This window comes from Pleurodeles waltl, chromosome 11 (genome assembly GCF_031143425.1).
Source record: "Pleurodeles waltl isolate 20211129_DDA chromosome 11, aPleWal1.hap1.20221129, whole genome shotgun sequence".
In the NCBI taxonomy this organism is placed as follows: domain Eukaryota; kingdom Metazoa; phylum Chordata; class Amphibia; order Caudata; family Salamandridae; genus Pleurodeles; species Pleurodeles waltl.
The window spans coordinates 733,655,559-733,675,399 of record NC_090450.1 but is presented as its reverse complement, the minus strand read 5'-3'; the positions used below and the strand labels follow the sequence as shown (position 1 = coordinate 733,675,399).

At 45.8% G+C, this 19,841-nt stretch overlaps 1 protein-coding gene across 1 annotated transcript in view; it reads right to left on the bottom strand.

The window, feature by feature from the left end:
* Positions 1-9,682: 9,682 nt before the first annotated feature.
* GPAT2 (glycerol-3-phosphate acyltransferase 2, mitochondrial) overlaps positions 9,683-19,841 on the bottom strand; it is a 1,401,514-nt gene continuing 1,391,355 nt past the window's right edge. Inside the window, exons 16-18 of the mRNA XM_069212686.1 lie at positions 10,801-10,878; positions 9,827-9,958; positions 9,683-9,745 (exon numbers count right to left, since the gene is read on the bottom strand). Of these exons, the coding sequence (XP_069068787.1) occupies positions 9,683-9,745; positions 9,827-9,958; positions 10,801-10,878 (273 nt within the window). The remainder of the gene's footprint in view (positions 9,746-9,826; positions 9,959-10,800; positions 10,879-19,841) is intronic.

Here is a 19,841-nt window from a genome sequence, read left to right as displayed (position 1 = left end):
AGGTCCAGTATGCCAACTGAAATTGGTAAATTAAGCCACTGGCCTGCAGTGACAACTTTAAAAGCACAGACAGCGTAAGCACTGAGGTGCTGGCGTTGCGAAGGCTCTCATTATTCTAATGAGACTACTGGATTTTGAGCAGCAAGATCGTCCACAGTGTGGGAGACTGAGTCTGACCCACTGTGGGTGACACCTGTCACTCTAAATCTGGGTTTTGCTCCGACTGACTAGCAGTGCCTCATCTCTACCAGGGGATAGTGATGATTGGGCAGCCGAGCTCATGACATATTAGGCTTCTCAGGGAAGTCGTGGTCACTCAGGTCGCATCCAGTTCTCTCATTCCCAATTCAGTCTCATATATAAATGACAAACAGAAGCAGTATATGTTTCAATGATTGGTTTAATAAAACAACTGCATCTTAGATAGCAAAGCGTGAGCTGCAATAACCAGGACAACACAACATGACAGTATTAAAATGGTGACGAGAAGAGTGAAGCATAAGAATAACGCTATCATATTGTCACTATGATCGATGGATTATTTCATATCTAAGTCATAATCTGAGCACAGCATGTTAAACTCTAATTCTGCCTTTCGGGTTCCCCCGGGGATACATCAACCCTCATATCTGAGCAAAAGCCTGAAGCCTGTGTTAGCATCTGTAGCGAAGCATTCAGCAATCAGCATACAGTCGTGGTTCCCTGGCTGGAATCTCCCTCTTAACGTGTAATGGGACTAGGAAGTGTTTTTATAATAACACAGCTGACATTCTGAGAAAATTTCCCTACATAAGGATGTGTATTTTCTACGAATGTTGGAGACTAAGGGCCAGATGTAGCAAAGGTTTTTACCCATTCTGTGTTTATGGGAAAAAGTGTTCGTACATATGGCCCTAAACTCCTACCACGTTCACCAGCAATGTACTAAACTGTAGCTGTGAATGCAGCACAGGGTGATCAAAAATGTCTTGTTTGAGAACACAGTGCTAGGCTAAGCAAAAACAGTTACATAGATGAAAATAAAACAAGACCGTAAAAATCGTTATTGTAAGAATAACAATGCGAAGCCGGATAAAATATATCTAGGTTAAGGTGCACAGCGGCCTAGTGTGTTAAAACAACGTGCATGGAGCTATAACTAAAATGGCTACACAACACTGGTTAGCAGAGCCTCAGTGACAGAGTTAGGCACTACAAAGGCATACACATTAGGCCTTAAACTATGAGCACTGGGGTCCTGGCTAACAGGATCCCAGTGAGACAGGCAAAACACACTGACATATAGGTTTTAATCTATGAGCACTGGGGTCCTGGCTAGGAGGATCCCAGTGACACAGTAAAAACACACTGACACACTCTCACAAACAGGCCAAAGGTGGGGGTAACCATGCTAGAAAGAGGCTACTTTCCTACAACCCCCCACCCTGCCCCTAAAAACAGAACTACCCCGGCCCAACCCCGCCCCTAACAGAACTACCCCGACCCCCCACCCGCTCCTAAAAACAGAACTACTATTGATTCCACCACCCCGCCCCTAAAAACCAGAACTGCCCAGAATCCTTCCCGCCCAAGAAATCAGAACTACCCCAATCCCACCAACCTCTCTCCTAAAAAACCAAACTACCCTGACCCCCACCCCTAAAAACTACCCCTAACCCTGCCCCAGCCCCACTTACCTGACTGCGTCCTCTCCCGATGCACTCTCCCTTTCTCTCCCCCTCAACCACGCATGTGCGTTGTTCAGCACAAATGCGTGGTTAAGGCAGAGAGAAAAGGAGTCGCTGTTAAACCAAGCGTGGTTCTGCTTGCGTTACAAATGTATTCGTTGTTCTGGAGTTCCCCCGCATTCTTGAAAGCTATGTGGAACGAGTGTGATGTAACCTATCAATTCACCACACCTTAACATCCCCAAACAAATGGGTTAGTTGAGAGATTTTACAAAACTCTCAAGGGTATGATAATGGGACTCGCTGAAAACTTCAGGAAGAGATGGGATGTCCTATTAACATGCCTCCTTTTTGCCTATAGGAAGGTCCTTCAGAAATGAGTGGGCTACAGCCCCTTTGAGCTTCTGTTTGGGCACCCTGTTAGGAGTCCTCTTGCCATTGTGAAGGAGGAATAAAAGCAACCCACCAAGCCCCCTAAAAAGATATTGTGGACTATGTACTTGGCCTCAGATCAAGGATGTCTGAGTACAAGAAAAAGGCCACTAAAAACCTCCAGGCCAGCCAAGAATAGCAAAAGCAATGGCATGACCACCTTAAGTGGAGCTAAGCAATTGCCTTCTAATGTAGGACAGTACCCTCCTGCACTGTATCCTTTGCAGCTGCCAAGGCTTGTTGGCACTTCTTCCAAAGGGTCTTCAGTCTTCATGTAGCTCCAGCCCCCAGCACTCCTTCCTGCAATGCACAGCTCCCAGAGTGACTGTCCTGCAGTATGGGACTTCTTTTTGTAGTGCGGTGTGGGCTCCATTTGCACCATCTGTGTCCCCATCCTGTGGGACTCCTGTGTGTGCTGTCTGGGCTTCTGTGGGCTCTCTGTGACACTGAGGGTCCCCTTTGTTTCCCCCTTCTGGGTGGAGTGTTCATGGACCTTGCTGGTCCCTGGCAGCACCACTTTCCGCTGACCGCAAATCCTGCCTGTGCCAAGGCTTGTTGGTGGAATCCGGATACGCAAACTCGACTGCAATCTTCCTTCTGTGTGGGACATCATCTGTATCCTCCAGGAACTTGACTCCGACTCCAGGGCTGCAGTGCTGACTTTTCTTCTTCACCGTCAACCAACTCCTGCAATCCTCAGCTTGGTGGGTAGGGGCTCCTGCCCCTACTGGACTCTGGTGTGTCTTCTGGACTTGATCCCCTCTTTTCACAGGTCTTCCACTACAGGAATCCATTGTTGGTTTCTTGCAGTTATTTCTGGGTTTTGCAATTCTCTTCTTTTCTTCTAAATGGGTGTTCTGGGGAAATTCTAATAATTTACTCCTGCTTTCCTGGTTGCTGGGGGGTGTTGTGGTACTTACGTTTGTGCTTTCCTGGTACCCCCAGCGACCCTCTACACACCTCACTTACCTGGGTGGGGGTGACATTCTTGCATTCTATTTTTTTAGTATGTGGTTTGTGCTCCCCATAGGTCCAATATTCTATACTGTGTTTTACACTATCTGCACTGTTTACTAACTATTCTTATGTCTATTTCTGACAACTAGTGTACATAACTTGTGTATTACAAACGGGAGGTTTCCGAGGAAACCCCATATCTGTTTTTCTATGTTGCCCCGGGGAGGTGGTGCTCCCATGGAGTGAGTTGCCACCCCCGCATATTTCCAAACTATAGCCCCGGGGAAGTGGTGGTGGCTAAATTTATATGTCGCCCCAGGGAGGTCAAGGTCCCCAGAATGCAGGAGGCAGTCTGGCCCGCATACTTTCTTAACATAGCCCCTGGGAGGTGGTGGTTCCCGGGTGTTAGCGGCTCCAGCATATTTTTAACACATAGACCCAGGGAGGTGGAGGCCCCAGGGGCTTCTATAAGCCCTAGGAAGGGGGCCCTTTGGACCTGCCTCCTATTTTGCCCTCAATGCCCCCAGGACATGGCCCACCCCAAGGCACAGTTAAAAACAAAGGCGGGAGAGTGTGCTTGCTTGTTTTCTCGTTTTTTTTTTTTTATCACAGTGAAATTCATTAATATTTAAGATTTTTACCGTGATTTAAAAACAAATGCTTCTAAGCCCTGGGTAGTGGTCCCTGGTGCACCCCAGAACAGGCCTAGTGGGTTAGGATAATTGTACCCTGCACCTTTTCTTTTTTTTTTTTTTTTTCTTTAGACTCAGCTGAAGTGAGTCTCAAAATGGCTTCCAACACTTCCTGGTTGAAGTGCTGGGAGACAATCAGATCTCTGCATGAGAGCTGCAGTATTTGTAAATTTGCTGCAATCCTATGTATACAAATTTGGATTTCCTTCAGCCTTCAGGGGGATGCTAAGCCCCTGCACCGGGAGGAGACCAGGGGCGGGGGTCAGGCATTCCTCATGCGCTAGAAGCGCTGCTTGACCTCCCGCGCCACGGGACATACCAGCCTTCAGGGGGACGCTAAGCCCCTGCACCGGGAGGAGACCAGGGGCAGGGTCAGGCCTTCTTCGTGCGCGCTATAAGTGCCGCTTGACCTCCCGCGCCGTGGAACACACCAGCCTTCAGGGGGACGCTAAGCCCGTGCACGGGAGGAGACCAGAGGTAGGCATTCCTTGTGTGGTATAAGCACCGCTTGACCTCCCGCACCGCGGGGCAATGGCGGGCCCCTCCGTCGCCCGTCTATCCATCCATCCATTGTCTGGAAGAGGCTGGGCCACCCCCCTGAAATTTGTTCCTTCAGGAAGACGAGAGTGGGCTTTGGTGTGTGCCTGGCAACTCTGGAAGGAGGTTGCACAGTTCATCTACGTGACAGGAGCAAGGTCGGTGTATTTGTCTTGGAAGCCCTACTGACAGGTAACTGATGCATGGGCTTAATTTTTAGTCTATAAAAACTTGATATTAATAGTAACTTCGTTGAAAGTGACCTTGCTGCCTGGGGTGGAATTCCATTTCCCAGGGTTGTTTTTTTTATTATCTTCCGCCTCTAACAGCGCTTGTCAATTCTACGGTACAAAGAGCTGGGATGGGCACCCCACTTCTCAGAAACAAGTGTATTCAGGGCCTTTTTAGGTTATATTGCCATTTAAAAAAAAGAAAATTATATTACGATGGGGAAAAGAAAAGCTGCGGACACGCCTGCTCCGTCAAATGGCATTAAAAAAAAAAAAAACAGACAAGCAACCAAGCGAGTTCTTCAATACATAAAAGGAATAATCATCTAGATGACACTGACATCGAGGCCCTCCATCCTCCAGTAAGCCCAGTAATTGTGATGACTCCCAATATTTTGTGTACAAATCGGTTTGGCCCTTTGGCGGAGGAAGAGGAACCCTCTGCTTATGTTCCAGTCAGAGTGTGTGCTGATGATAAAGTTTTAACTAGTCCCTCTAATGACATTGACATTGATAAATTGCCACTATCCCATGATGGAATTGATTTTGTTACTGTTCTTAGGAGGGTAGATGAAGTTAAGGGTCTGCTGCTTTTATTGATGGATACCTTAAAGGGGGGACAATTACAGAGACCCGAGTGTAAGTGCCAGAGGCCAGATGGGCAGTTAAATGGGGGCAAGAGTAGCATTTTGTCTGATCCAAGGTTGAGAGCAGATACCCCCTTCTCTGGGGTCTGATATTACTCTTCCTCAAAAACAACTTCTCTATTTCTTCTGCAGAGTGACCCCAGCTTGCGCCTGCATCTGTAAGGCGTAAGCATGGTATAACCTCTAGAAATAGGAACCTTTTGGGGCCCAAAAGGCCTGTTAAAGCTCAGGTGATTGATCTAGTTAGGGGCTCTTGGGGGGATGGTGGTAATCAGGTCCCTGTTCAAGCTGTAAGTTCTTTTACACACTCTACGAGGGCCCCTAAGCTCCCTACTGATGTGGCAGCGCAAGATATCACTGAACAGCCCGCTCTTATGGAACAGGGTCATCGACCAAGGTGGTACCATTTATATGGTTGAGGTGCCCAAATTACCCTCTGGTTCATTGGAAACTCGTGATTCCCTGATAAATAAGGTCATTTACTGGCTACGTGTTCAGCGCAGTTGTCTTTCATTCATCTGTGCCGACATCCTTGAGGTGGGCAGACATAGTCAACATGGCTCAAACTTTGACTTTATCTCAATTTGTTTTGTAGATAGGTTTCTAGTGAATAAACTTATGGATTTTGAACTACGTACTGGCCATCTTAGGGATTTGAGAGGGGCTGGCATTAGACTTGTACCACACGCACCAGTAGCCGGTCCATCCTTATTACCAGATGGCTTAGTCTCCACTCAAAAGTGTGTTTTAGCTTTAGCAGCAAAATCCTTCCACATACCATCAGCCACTGATTAATGGTGCCTCTGGAGATCATACTGGGAGCGACCGATAAGGATATACATTGTTGGAGTCCCGGTGTCCTGGGTCTAGAGATGAGGTAATTTCCTCTGAATTATTTACTGTGTCCTGGAATTTAGCAGGGCTTAATAGGACATTTGGAGACCCTGAATGGGTCAATTATATTAATAATCAGGATATTTGTCTTTTCCAGCAGTCTTGGGCTGAGGACCAAGTATATATAGATTGGTTCTTATCATATTGTATTGAGGCTCAACCAGCAGAGAGGGGTTTAGGTCGTGCTAAAGGGGGCCTCGTGGTACTGCTAAATAAAAGACTACAGTGTGACCACTCTATGCTAAAAATTTACTCCCCTGATTTAAGTGGAGTACAACTTACCTTTGATAGAGATTTTAAGATTATTTTAATTAATGTTTATGCTCGATCTGTTTCACTGGGAATAGAGTCTCAGATCTTCGTGCAGCTGTCTGAGTTTCTGGATACCCTACACCCTCTGACAAATTTAGTGATTGCTGGCTACATGAAATGTACTTTTGAATCTTCCTGTTTAAATACTAGTCTAATGGATGAAGAAGATGAACTGTGGGGTATTCCACAACTAACAGACAAACAATTGTGTATTCGCTCTTGTGTTGCTTCCCAGCTGATATCCCTATGTCTCAAACATGGTCTTAGGGCTTGCAATGGCCGAACTCCCTCTGATCTGGGGATTACACCGACTTTTAAACGTGGCTTGTCCACCAGTGTTATTGATTACATCTTAGTGGACGTCAGGTTATGGCCTTCAATAAAAGACATGAGGGTGGACCAACCCCATGACAGCGATCACAATCCCCTGGTTCTTACCGTGTATCATGATGTATTTAGGAGATCACAACATGGCCATCGTACCGTGGTTCCAACACCACTGTTGGATAGTATTCCTTTTGGATCTATCAGTTGTTTGTTGAGGTAATGGCCGTATATGAGAAATATGAAACTACTGATATTCCTATTCTCAGCATTCATGGAGATTTATTGAAGAAACTCCAGATTCTTCTCTATAAAAAGACCAGTATTAAACATTCTGACTGTAACCCTAAATCCAATGCGTGGTTTAACAAGGATTGCTCCGAGGCAAAACTAGCGTTAAAAACAGCTTTTGCGACACGTTCCCAGGGGCCAATACAATCTGCTAGACTCACCTATAATAAGACCATATTGCAAGCAAAGAAATGCTGGGAAGATTCAGTTTGGCATAACCTGCTTAATGCTATTAAAACTAATGACAATGTGATATGTTGGAAGCTACTATCTAATAGACAAAGAGAGGGTAAGAGAACTACGAGTAATTATATTCAACCTGAGAGCTGGGTGAGTTATTTTTCTAAACTCTATGCCCTACCTTGTAATCTTTCAAATTATGAAGCCCTTTCCCCGTTGACAGTCAGGACGAATATTTCTCTGGACAATCTAGGATCAGAATCCTTCACATATGAAGATCCAAATATCTTCACTATGGATGAAACTGTAGCTGCAATTAATTCCCTAAAATCCGCCAATGCGCCAGGACCGGATAAGATTCCGGGAGATTTATATAAATCTGAACCAATAGTATGGTCCTGGTATATAAACATGATTTTGAATAAAATTGCAGCAGGTGGTCCAATTCAGAGTACATGGAAAGGGGCCGAAATAATTCCAATTCACAAAAAGGGCAATGTGAGCTCCCCAGCAAATTATAGACCAATTAGCCTCATTGATTTTGCCAAACAACTTTTGGGAAGGCTATTAGGCCTGGTTCAAGACCATCAGGTGCTATCCACTCTACAGGCAGGTTTTCGCCCTAAAATCAGTATGGTAGACCAGGTTTTCAGGTTGATGCTTTTGTACTAGAAATCTATAGTTCTTGCCGAGCAAAATCTACATGTTGTTTTTGTGGACCTTCGACCCGCTTTTGATATGGTACGCAGGGAAAAACTATGGGAAGTGTTATACAGAATGGGTACTCCCAATAGTATAATCCATCTACTACAATGGTTACCCAAGAATACTTATGTCCAGGTGAGATGGGGTAATCAGGGAGAATTAAGAGAACATATCCCTATTCAGAGAGGGGTCCGTCAGGGATGTGTCCTGCCTACAACCTTATTTACTTTGTTTATAAATGAGGTGGTACAAGTATTGTCTACTTGTCAGAATGACGCCCCCTCCTTAAACTCACAGAAAATTCCTATTCTATTGTTCGCGGATGATTACTTACTTATTTCTAAGACCCCTATGGGTCTTCGAATTCTTGTTGACAGGTTCAAATCATATTGTGTTGACTTTGGCCTGGAATTGAATGCTAGTAAAACTAAACTAATGGTTTTCAGTCCAGGACCAACTAGGAAATGCAATATTATTTTAGATGGGACCCCTTTCAGTAAGGTTAGTTCAATAGATTATCTGGGAGTGAGGATCTCAAATAATCTTCAATGGGAGGACCAGATTAGCAAAAGTGTGGCTCTTCTCCAGCACAGGGAGGGTGCTATCCTGCGTTTCTATAAAAGTTCTGCATCAAAAGTAGTATCTCCGGCCATCAAGATCTACTTGGCCAAGGCGCTGGGTGCGGCCGCCATTGGTGCCGAGGTGTGGGGGTTCTACAATGGCAATAGACTGTCTGGTGGCGAAAATAAATTCGCTAGGGCTTTACTTGCGTGCCCTCGTAGCACACCCTTGATCCCGGTTTACTTGGACCTCGGGTTCAATCGTGTCGCTGATTTGATAGCCCTGAGACCCTTGCTTTTCTGGGTAAGGATTTGTATGCTCGCTTTTGTTTAGGATGTTTACCATTATTGTCCTTAACAAACAGATGGGGATTGCTGTCTTCTACATCTAACCAATGCCCTGCCTGTCGTAATTGTGTTGAATCTGTTGAATATTTTATGTACTTTTGTCCGGCATACTCCGTCTCTCGGCGTAAGTGGATTTGCACAATTTGCCGGAACTTGGGCATAAGACAATGTCATATTGCTTTAAGGATATTTAAAAGTGATACTTTAACTGTTTTAATCTCTGCGGTTAGCAAGTTCCTTGTGGCTGCTTGGTATGCACGTATTCGCTTTCTTAAGAATTCTAAATTCTTGTAAATATGTATCCTATGCACATGAAGTGGGAGAGATTATACCTTTTGTTGTACTTGTTGGCCTTTTAAATTTCTTACGTTCTTAATTATTTATGTTTTTAAAATTGTTTTTTTTAATGGTACCTTTGATGGTTATGGTGACCGAATAAAGCTTGTGTGTTTACTTCACTGATTTCCTTTAATTTCTCCTAAACTACTGAATGGATTTACACTAAATAAAAAAACAGCTCATCCATGGACCACAAGCTACCGTTCTGCAAAATTTAGTGTATTTCTGTCCAGCGGTTCAGCTACAGGTTATGTCTAAAGCCTTCCTTTCCGAATCATCCCAAAATTTTCCATGCACAGCAAGACCCTAGCGGGCAATTGTTTGGAAAATTTTGTGAAGATTTATCAAACGGTGCCAAACATATAGGCAAGTCAAAAAATTCTATTTCTATGGAAACTAGGTCCTAACTGTAATTACCTACACTAGCAACCACCAGTAGGTAATATTATACATATATTTGTTTAAAAATATCAAAAGGTCTTGGCTAACGGCAGACCTAAAAGGAGCAACAATGTTACAGGGTTGAAGGTTGAGCAAGGTAATGTAATGCAGAACTCCTGTCTGCCGTCAAGCTGGAGAACAATTTGCAGAGTTAAGGCAGTAAAGAGGTACAGGGGGAGGCGACTTCATCTGCAAAGTGAAACAGTATGGCCTTACATAGTGAGGCGATTAGGTAGTACAGAGTTGGATTAGGAATAAGGAAGTCCTTACCTTAAAGCGGCGTTTTCCAAACTCCTCATCATAGTCACTGTCTGAGTCACTGAAATCATCCATCGCTTTCCATAGTAGCTTCTCGGGGAAACGTCTCCTGCCTGTGTCACACGCAGGCACCTGACTAGGAACCTGAAGGAATGCAAGGTAAACAGTTGAGAAAGGGCCAAAAAACGAACGGGAGACATCAAAGGAAAGAGCGTTGTGAAAGAATGAGGTACAGATCAATCCAGTAATAAAGTTCAGGAGGAGCAAAACAACGGGGTGGAGAAAAGAGGAAGAGTCCTGGGACATAATGAATGAGGAAGAGAGAGGTTTCAATAACCATGAGACCCAAGACAAAAAGCGCGCCCAAGGGAGTCCTAGACTTCAGTCACGTTCTGTAAGCCATGAATCAGTACCAACTTTTGGACAGGCCAGCAAAGCCTGACGACTCTACTCACAAAAGATAAAAGTTCAACTCAATAGCCTGTCCTCTAAAGTATGGGACCTCCACCATTCATGTCTACTTAGGCATCCAAGGCTCACCTGCGCCACCAAGACCAATATTATTCACATTGACACCTCTCCATCACTTCAAGCCAAAACAACCACAAGACTCCCCCATTTCTCCCAGCGTCAATCCTCTCTAACCAATGTCCACCAGTCCCAATTACGTCTACCTCAGCGGTCTCAGCTAGTGCTGCAAACCTGTTACAAATGCCAATCAGCAGCCACCTCTAAGAGTCAATTCTACCACTAACACCCACTCTGCCATACCTTAACACCATTACCCGTATCTCTCACCAATGTCAACCTTTCTCAATGACACTCACCCCAGCAGCTGTCTATCTTAGCCATGTGTAACATCCCCACTCACACATGCTCACCTCTACCACAAATGTATGCCTGTGCAATCCTTACTTCTATACCCCCCTCTGTCACCAACAGCCACCGCAGACACCCTCATCACTAAACTTTAGCGTCACACTCACCTCTTCGGCCAGCAGCAGGCCACAGTGGATTAGCTTGTCCAGAACATCTTGGCAATAACAGTAGGATGAGAAGCAGGGCTAAAAGGAAGTGTAAGATATTCAGGGGAAATACTATACACAACAAAGTCGGATGAGACAAGTAATAAGCAAAGCAGAGCAAAATGAGAATAGTGGCAAGAAGGGCAGTAGAGTAAGAACTGCAGAGAGGCAGAGCAAGACAAGTGAGAAGGCAAAGTAACGTAACAAGGATAGAACAAGTGAAAGACGTGTAGTAAAGGTGAGAAAGCAGAGTCCAAAATGAAAGCAAAGAATTGTGGGCAGAGAAACAAATACTAGGAAGATGGCACAACGAGACAGGCAAAAAAAAGAGGCAGGAAGGAAGAATATGGCACACAGTAAGACATACCATGCTAGTCTATGAAGTCTGAGAAAGACATGGAGGTAGCATGAAAACAAACAAGAAAAAAAAGTCTGCAGGGAAAAAACAAGTAAGGATACTAAACGAAACCAGTAGGGAGATAGCAAGGGAGGCAGAGTAAAAAAGGCAGGGTGATGAACAGACAGGAACGGAGGTACAACAGATAAAAAGAGATGGGATAGTAGGCAGATCAAGTCCAAAGAGAGGAAAGACAAATAAATCAAGCAAAGAAGAACAGCCTGACAATTAGGCAAACAAGAGGGGAGGCACGAGGAGACTGACGTCAATACAATTAAAGTAGGCAGAGATGAAGGAAAGACGGGAAGGAAGGACAGTGACAATGGGGTGGAGAACGGAGACAGGCCAGGTAGCAAAGAAGCATCCTTGGAAGCCGACAGAAAGACTGACAAAGAGACAGGGGTAAAATGCAAACAAAATAGAGGGGAAGGCAGAGACAGAAAGAAAAGGTAGAGAGCAAAGTATAAAACATTGGCAGATAGAGGAGCAAGGCAAAAGGGAGGCCAAGGCAAATGAGAAGGCAGATAAAGAGAGGCAGAGCATCGGAGACATGAAAACAGCAACTCAGAAAACTAAACTGGGAGATATGGGAAGGCAGAGCACCACAGATAAGGAAACCGAAGGTCAAAAGTCTAGGGCAGAGGGTGATATGAAAGGGCACAGCAAGATATCCACATGTAACTATTCATCTTGCAACTGATTGTTTAGACGTACTTAGTCCTTCTCTAGTATGTTCTTGGCTAACAAACAACGGACAAGTCTTTCTAATATCCTTCGATTTATTTATATAAAAATGGAGAAACCTTTTTATATCTAAGAAATGAAGAGATCTTTCTACAAAAGTAGACGGATGAGGAAACAATGTGTAATAGACCGAGTTATATGAAAATCAGAAACTACCTGGGTAAGAAGGAAGGATGAGTCCTTAAGCCACCTTATTTGAATGAAAAACAGTGAAAGGTTCTAGCGCAATAAGAGCCTGTAATTCACAAACTCTTCATGTTGATGTGATTCCTAATGAAAAAGCACTCATCAATGACAAAATGATGAAAAGAAGGATTAAGATTTTAGATTTAAGCAAGAGGGTCACTCTTCCTAGTAGCTGTGCGCTATATAAGTAAATGTCATTGATTCATTTTTTTCTGGGCTACCAAGCAAGATAATATTGAGCGGTAGTTGTCAGTTAACTTGTAGTCTTCCCAGCACCCCGATTTTTGAGAACATGGTTCTTTGAGGCATTGCTGATAGGTCTCAAGTCCAGCTTTGTATGGGACTATAAATATAAAAGATGACATAGTTACTAGGAGTAAAGAGACTTGGCGAACAGTAGGTCTATTTGTTTCAGATCTGCACACCTCTTCTGGATGGATAATACAAGGATACACTCTTTTGTTAAGAGTTTCTATTTTTGCGTCCAGATGAACAAGTTACTTACCTTCAGTAATGCCTTATCTTGTATGGATTCTATCTAGATGCAGAGTCCTCAACATAGAATATTCCCCAGGCATCAGACTGAATTAAAAAAACACTTGAGTAGTACTTCTGCACGCTGGTAGATGGTGAACGGCTCTCCATGCCGGGTAGGACGTTCATGGGGCTTATGTTGGTGCCATCCCAGCATACTGACATCAATTTATTTTTATTTCCATGTCAGAAGCACAGAGCTAGGTAAAAAGGCTGATCAATCAGGGTGCATATTTTAAGGAAGGGCCTACAAGGACCTTCTTAGGTGGGGAAGTCCAGTTCATAGAACCCAGAGAATGGGAGGGTCGGTGAGGAATGTGTAGCTAGATTGAGTCTATAACAGTTAAGGCATTACAGAAGGTAAGTAGCGTGTTAATCTGATAGAGACTTCTCGCTGAAGAATCTGTACCTTATAATAGATGCCAAAGCAATACCTCCCAAAAGGTAGGTCTGTGAGTTGGCTTGGACCAAAAAGTCCTGGAAGACAGATCGGGCTAGGTGCTCATCACAATGGACCGGACTGTCAAAGCAGTAGTGTACTGCAAACACTACTGCCCATACAGCACCTTGACAGAAATCCAGGACAGGAATTCCACACGCTAACACAGTAGATGCAGCTTTGCCCATTGTAGAATGAGTATGCAAGCCCTTTGTTCCGGTGAACCCGACAAAGAGCTGATCAGCCACCTGGTGTGGTTTTGTGCGATGGATATAGCATGACAGTATCCTTTTAGGGTCCAAACGAACAAGTTACTTATCTTCAGTAACACCTTACCCGGCGAAGACTACATAGCTGCAGATTCCTTACCTCAGAATATCCCCCAGTCGTCAGACTGGATCTAGAAAATCTTGAGCAGTACCCCTGAGCGACAGTAGGTGGCATCAATTAGCTCTACGTCAGCCGCACCAGATGTGACGCGTGCGGTGCCTATACAGATGCCACCCCAGCTGGTTGACATTAGTTTCGTTTTGTGACATTTCCGCACCAGAAACATGGAGCTACATAAGAAAGTCGATAGACCAGTGTACAGATACTAAGGACCCACAGGGACCGTGTAGACAGAAGAAATTGTTTGCAGAAGAGGGGGCTGGCAAGGAATCTGCAGCTTAACTCTACCACACAAGGCATTACCTAAGGTAAGTAACTTCTTAATCTGATAGAGACTTCTAGTCACAGATTCCTTTCCTTAGAATAGATAGCCAAAGAAAACCTCACGGGTGGAGGGTCTGCGAACAGGTTTAGACCATAAAGTCTTTAAGGACCAACCGGGTAAAGTACTTGTTGTGCTGGACCTGACTGTCAAGGCAATAGTGTGCAGAAAAGCCCCGATAGCAGTCTGACAGATGTCCAGGACCAGGGACTCAACGAGCTGCGGTTGTAGCCTTTTATCTGGTGGAATGAGCCCACAAGACCTCATGGGGTTGCTTCATGGCAAGTGCATTGCAGATTTAATGCACAGCACAATCGATCTGGAGATGGTCCATTTCTACACTGCTTGCCAGTAATTTACCTCCAGCAAACCCAACAAAGAGTTGTTCATCCACCTGGTGTTCTCTGGTGCAGCTGAAGTAGAACAACAACTCTCTTTTTGGGTCCAGGCAATGGAGACTCTCCTCCTCTTTGGAAGGGTGGGTGGGAGTTTGGGGGACAAAAAGTCACCAGTATGATATTCTGAATTCCTTTTAGGAAACAAGTCACAACTGGTGACTTGAACTGTGAGGGCTGATCCTGCACCGTAAGGAAGTCAATATAGCCAAAAGCAGCGATTTAACAAAGACCCCCACAGCCCCTGCAGGGGGTTGGGGGGGGAAGAGGGTGAGCTCCAGGTGGCCCCCTCAGTACTGTACATTGTGCAAGGATGACAAGCTCCTGACTGGGTCCTGGGGGCCCTATCAAAGTACTTTGCAGGGGGGTCTCCCTCAAGTTTTGTTACACCACTGGATCAAAAGATACCCTTTAACACTGCCCAATGTAAAGCCTTACCAAGGTAGTGATAAACAAACACAAGACCGTGGATAAAGTTGCAGAGAGAGGGTTAACATGTGGGGCAGTGCACCAAGCTACAAACTTGTCCCAACGGCAGGCATATACCATTTCAGTTGAGGGACGCTTGGCTGCCAGAATGACTTTGCAGACATCTGAAGTGAGGTCAAAGAAAGTCAGGTGCTGCCACTCAATCTCTATGCATGAAGGAGCACTGATACTCAAGCTCAGGAGTTCAGGATACTAAATTCTCTGTGCCCAATCCAGAGCCACAAGAATGACCTGAGCCTGGTCGTTCCTGATCTTCTTGTGAACTCTGGACATACAGAAGGCTCAGAGCCTCCTGTCACAGGGCCCACGACTCCACCCCATCCTGTTTGTTGCAGCACCACATGGTGTTGTTGTTGTCCAGGAAGCCTTCCTTTGATTCAAAGGTGGAAGGCCTTCAATGGCAAGTGGATTTCTCCTAACTCCAACAAGATGATGTGCATCTGAGAGACCACTGGAGACCAGAGTCCTCCGATCTCCACCTCTCCAACATGGCTGCCACAACCCAGGAGTGACATGCTTGTCATCATTGTGAGGTATGATGGAGAATGGAGAGAGGTCTGCCGCTCATCCAGTCGTGGTTCATCAGCCACCGCTGCAAATCTTTTGCAGTTTCCTCCGAGACCTGGATCTAGTCAGAGAAATTTCCTTGATGCTGCACCCACTGGGATTTCAGGTCCCACTGCAGAATAAGCATATGCCAGCTGGCATGTGCAGCCAGCAGGATGCAGGAGACCATAAGGTCCAGCAACCTCAATCAGTCTCACCGAAAACCAGGATAGAGGCTGAAACATGAGAATCATATCCTGAACTCGGGAAAACTGCACTATGTTCAGAATGGCTCAGATGCAAGGAAGCGTCTGAGGAGAAATCTCCCTTGCTGCATCGCAGCAGCCTTATCCTAAAAGAAAGACACTGATGGTAAACCCACAGTCTGTCTTTTGTGTGATTACTGTGGGTGAGTCCACAACAAGGTGATCCAAAAGTGCGAAATCAGGGATGATTAAAACTTGGCAGAACACTTTTTGCTGCAATAAACAATTACAATCATATTTCACACCAATATGTCCAGAGGAATTTTGTTGCTCTATGGACAAGGATTTGTTATCTGCAGTTTTTTAGTTTTAAGTGTGCTGTACAGTTAAAACCTTTACAAGAACATTTCTCATTAAAATATTTTAAGCATGGTGATTTTTTTTAAAAAGAAAATAAAGCAGCATAAGATACTTATATCATGAAATGAGCTAGCCTAGGGTTAGACTCCTCAATATAAATCAAGACAATATAAAAATTGGCATGAGAAACAGCAGACAGGGATTTTAAACTGACCTCTAGGCTCCAAAGGTGACTCATGATTTAAGTAGCTGCTCAGCCATGTAATGGCCTGCGTGGGCTCAAGCTGGTGATTGCAGTCAAGGCATTTGCAGCAACAGCTGTATAATATCCATGGAAGCCTTTAGGTGTTTGACAGAGACTGTATTGTACTGAAGAAAGTTTAGAGCTCTGGCTCTGTGTTGTCGGTGGGACAAACGGGCCACAATTTTATCACTGCCGGATGGAGGAATCTGACTGTCTTGGTGTTCATTGGATTCAGGCAAACAATTACAGCTTGACGGCACATCCATACCCCCAGACGAATAAAGAGTATTTTTTTCTCAGCTGAAGCAGTGAAGGACAGATGCAAATAATGTGGATAATGATTTTCATGACCAGGCGGTACGTTGCCCTTTGAGCTGCCGATAGCCCCCATGCTGGGCTTTCGTTCTTCATGTTCCACTACTCCAGTATGAGAACTACAAATCTGGCTTTAGGCCACAGCAGATAAGAGTAAGTAATGTAATTCTGCTGGATCCAAGGAGTATACGAGTTGATCACTGCCCAAGCATGAGAATGCTTGCTCAACATTGCCAAGTCATCCAGCCTTGATAGCCTTTTTGTTGTTGCTGCTGCAAATTTTCTAAATGCAGATTGTGCAAAGTGTTTTTCCCAAGCTGCAGTGAGCGAGAGGTCTTTTACCTTGTCTTGTAGGAGATGCTTAAGGGAGGATCCTGAGCTATCGAAGTCTCGCCAAAGTAGGATGTTCATGGAATCTGGCAGGGAGAATCTGAGCCTATGGCAGAAAGTTAAGAAGGTGCTGCTTCTTGCCCACGATTCATTTGTTGGATTTAAATCAAGCCATACTTTTGCAGCTGATGCTCGCTTTGCAGAGCAGCTTTATAGGTTTTGGTGGTAATATTGTCCAGCAGGTGGGCCTCGATGCCCAGAATGATTTCACTTCCATAGGACAGGGTAGTGGTGAGCTTTGCTTTTGTCACCCGGAGTAAAGTGTCTACGCTCAGGCCCTGAAGATTCTGGACAAGTGTCAAAAGAGTGAGCATGAGGCTGGTGCCTTTCTTCCTCAGGGTGTGAAGGTGTGATTTAAATGACCCCTGACTCTCCAGAAGGATGCCCATGTATTTGATTAAGATTACACCTGCCACAGCCGACAATTTTCTTGGCAAAGATGATCATCACCGTTTTCTTGTAGTTTATTTCAAGACTATTTCTGATGCTGTAATTGTACAGGGAGGAGAAGACAATTTTGGTTTGGATTAGCAGCACAAGGTTGTTGCATGAAGCAGATGTGTTAGACGGTGACCTCCCAGCTTGGGAGGATGACAGCTGGCTTCATCAAAGACCTCTGACATGTCAGGGATATAAAGGTTGAAGAGCATGGGGGCACTAACACAGCCTTTCTTCAGACCCAGATTTGTGGGAATTTTGCTTGAGATGTGTGTACAGTCCACCAGCTCCTATGGACTTTGTCGCACATTAGTGCCTGTGCCATCAGGTTTGTTGTAGTTGAAACTACACTGATTTCTGGGGATTATCTTCGCACAGTCTGCCCAGGATTTCAAGTCATCAAGCAGAAGGATGGCGAAGAGTTTAGCATCATTATCGATGAGTGCTACGAAGCAATAGTTGCCGGGATCAGCTTCAGAGCCCCCCCTTGAAAATCGGCTGAATAATGGATCCCCTCCAAGAGTCTGGGATACAGGTTGTTCCCAGACAGAGACAAAATAGTGGGGACATTACCTCAGCTTAGAACGAGAGGTCGGGGTGTACGAAAGTGCCCCTTTAGCCATTGTCACTCCCCCCTTTTTGCCTGATCTCTGATGCTAACTTAACTGAGTATGTGCTGGGATCATGCAAACCAGGCCCCAGCACCTGTGTTCTTTCCCTAACTGTAAGGAAATGCCTCCTTGGAATGGTTACCCCCTGACTTTTTGCCTTTTGTCGATGCCAGTTATGATTGAAAATGTGCTGGGACCCTGCTAAACCAGGCCCCATCACCAGTGTTCTTTCCCTAAACTGTACCTTTGTTCCCACAATTGGCACAGCCCTGGCACTCAGATAGGTCCCTTGTAAATGGTAACCCTGGTACCAAGGACCCTGAGGCAAAGGAAGGTCTCTAAGGGCTGCAGCATGTATTACGCCACCCTGGGGACCCCTCACTCAGCACATGCACACTGCCTCACAGCTTGTGTGTGCTGGTGAGGAGAAAATGACTAAGCCGACATGGCACTCCCCTCAGAGTGCCATGCCCACCTCACACTGCCTGCGGCATAGGTAAGTCACCCCTCTAGCAGGCCTTACAGCCAGCCCTATGGAAAGGCGCACTATACCACAGGTGAGGGCATATGTGCATGAGCACTATGCCCCTACAGTGTCTAAGCAAAACCTTAGTGCAGGGTAGCCATAAAGAGTATATGGTCTGGGAGTCTGTCAATCACAAACTCCACAGTTCCATAATGGCTACACTGAAATCTGGGAAGTTTGGTATCAAACTTCTCAGCACAATAAATGCACACTGATGCCAGTGTGGGATTTATTGTAAAATGCACCAAGAGTCCTCTTAGAGATGCCCCCTGAATACCAGTCCGACTCCTACTGCTAGTCTGACCAGTTTCTGCCAGCCTGCCACAACCAGACGAGTTTCTGGCCACATGGGGAGAGTGCCTTTGTCACTCTGTGGCCAGGAACAAACCCTGTACTGGGTGGAGGTGCTTCTCACCTCCCCCTGCAGGAACTGTAACACCTGGCGGTGAGCCTCGAAGGCTAATGCCTTTTGTTACAGCACCCCAGGGCATCCCAGCTAGTGGAGATGCCCGCCCCTCCAGCCACTACCCCCACTTTTGGTGGCAAGGCTGGAGGAGATCATTAGAAAAACAAGGAGGAGTAACCCACCAGTCAGGACAGCCCCTCAGGTGTCCTGAGCTGAGGTGACCCCTGCCTTTAGAAATACTCCATCTTGAGATTGGAGGATTCCCCCAATAGGATTATGGATGTGCTCCCCTCCCCTCAGGGAGGAGGCACAAAGAGGGTGTAGCCACCCTCCAAGACAGTAGCCATTGACTACTGCCCTCCTGACCTAAGCACATCCCTAAATCTAGTATTTAGGGGTGCCCCAGAACCAAGGAAATCAGATTCCTGCAACCTACAACAAGAAGAAGGACTGCTGACCTGAAAGCCCTGCAGAGATGATGGAGGCGACAACTGACTTTGCCCCAGCCCTGTCTCCAGACTCAAAGAACCTGCACAGCGACACATCCGACAGGGACCAGCGACCTCTCAAGCCTCAGAGGACTGCCCTGAACCCGAAGGACCAAGAAACTCCTGAGAACAGCAGCACTGTTCAAAAACAGCAACAACTTAGCAACTTTCAAAGACTTCACTCTTCCCTCAGATGCCCTCAGCTTGAGCTCCAGAGAACCAACACTACAGGGAGGACTCCCAGGCAACTGCGACCTCGTGAGTAACTCGAGATGATCCCCCTGGACCTCCCACAGCGACGCCCCCAGTGAGAATCCAGAGGCTCCCCTTGACCGCGACTACCTGGAACAAAGAACCAGATGCCTGGACCAAGCACTGCACCCGCAGCCCCCAGGACCAAAAGGAACCGAACTCCAGTGCAGGAGTGACCATCAGGCGACCCTCTGCCTAGTCCAGTTGGTGGCTGGCCCGAGAAGCCCCCTGTGTCCTGCCTGCACCGCTAGAGTGACCCCGGGGTCCCTCCATTGATTCCTATTGAAAACCCGAGGCCTGCTAAGCACACTGCACCCGGCCGCC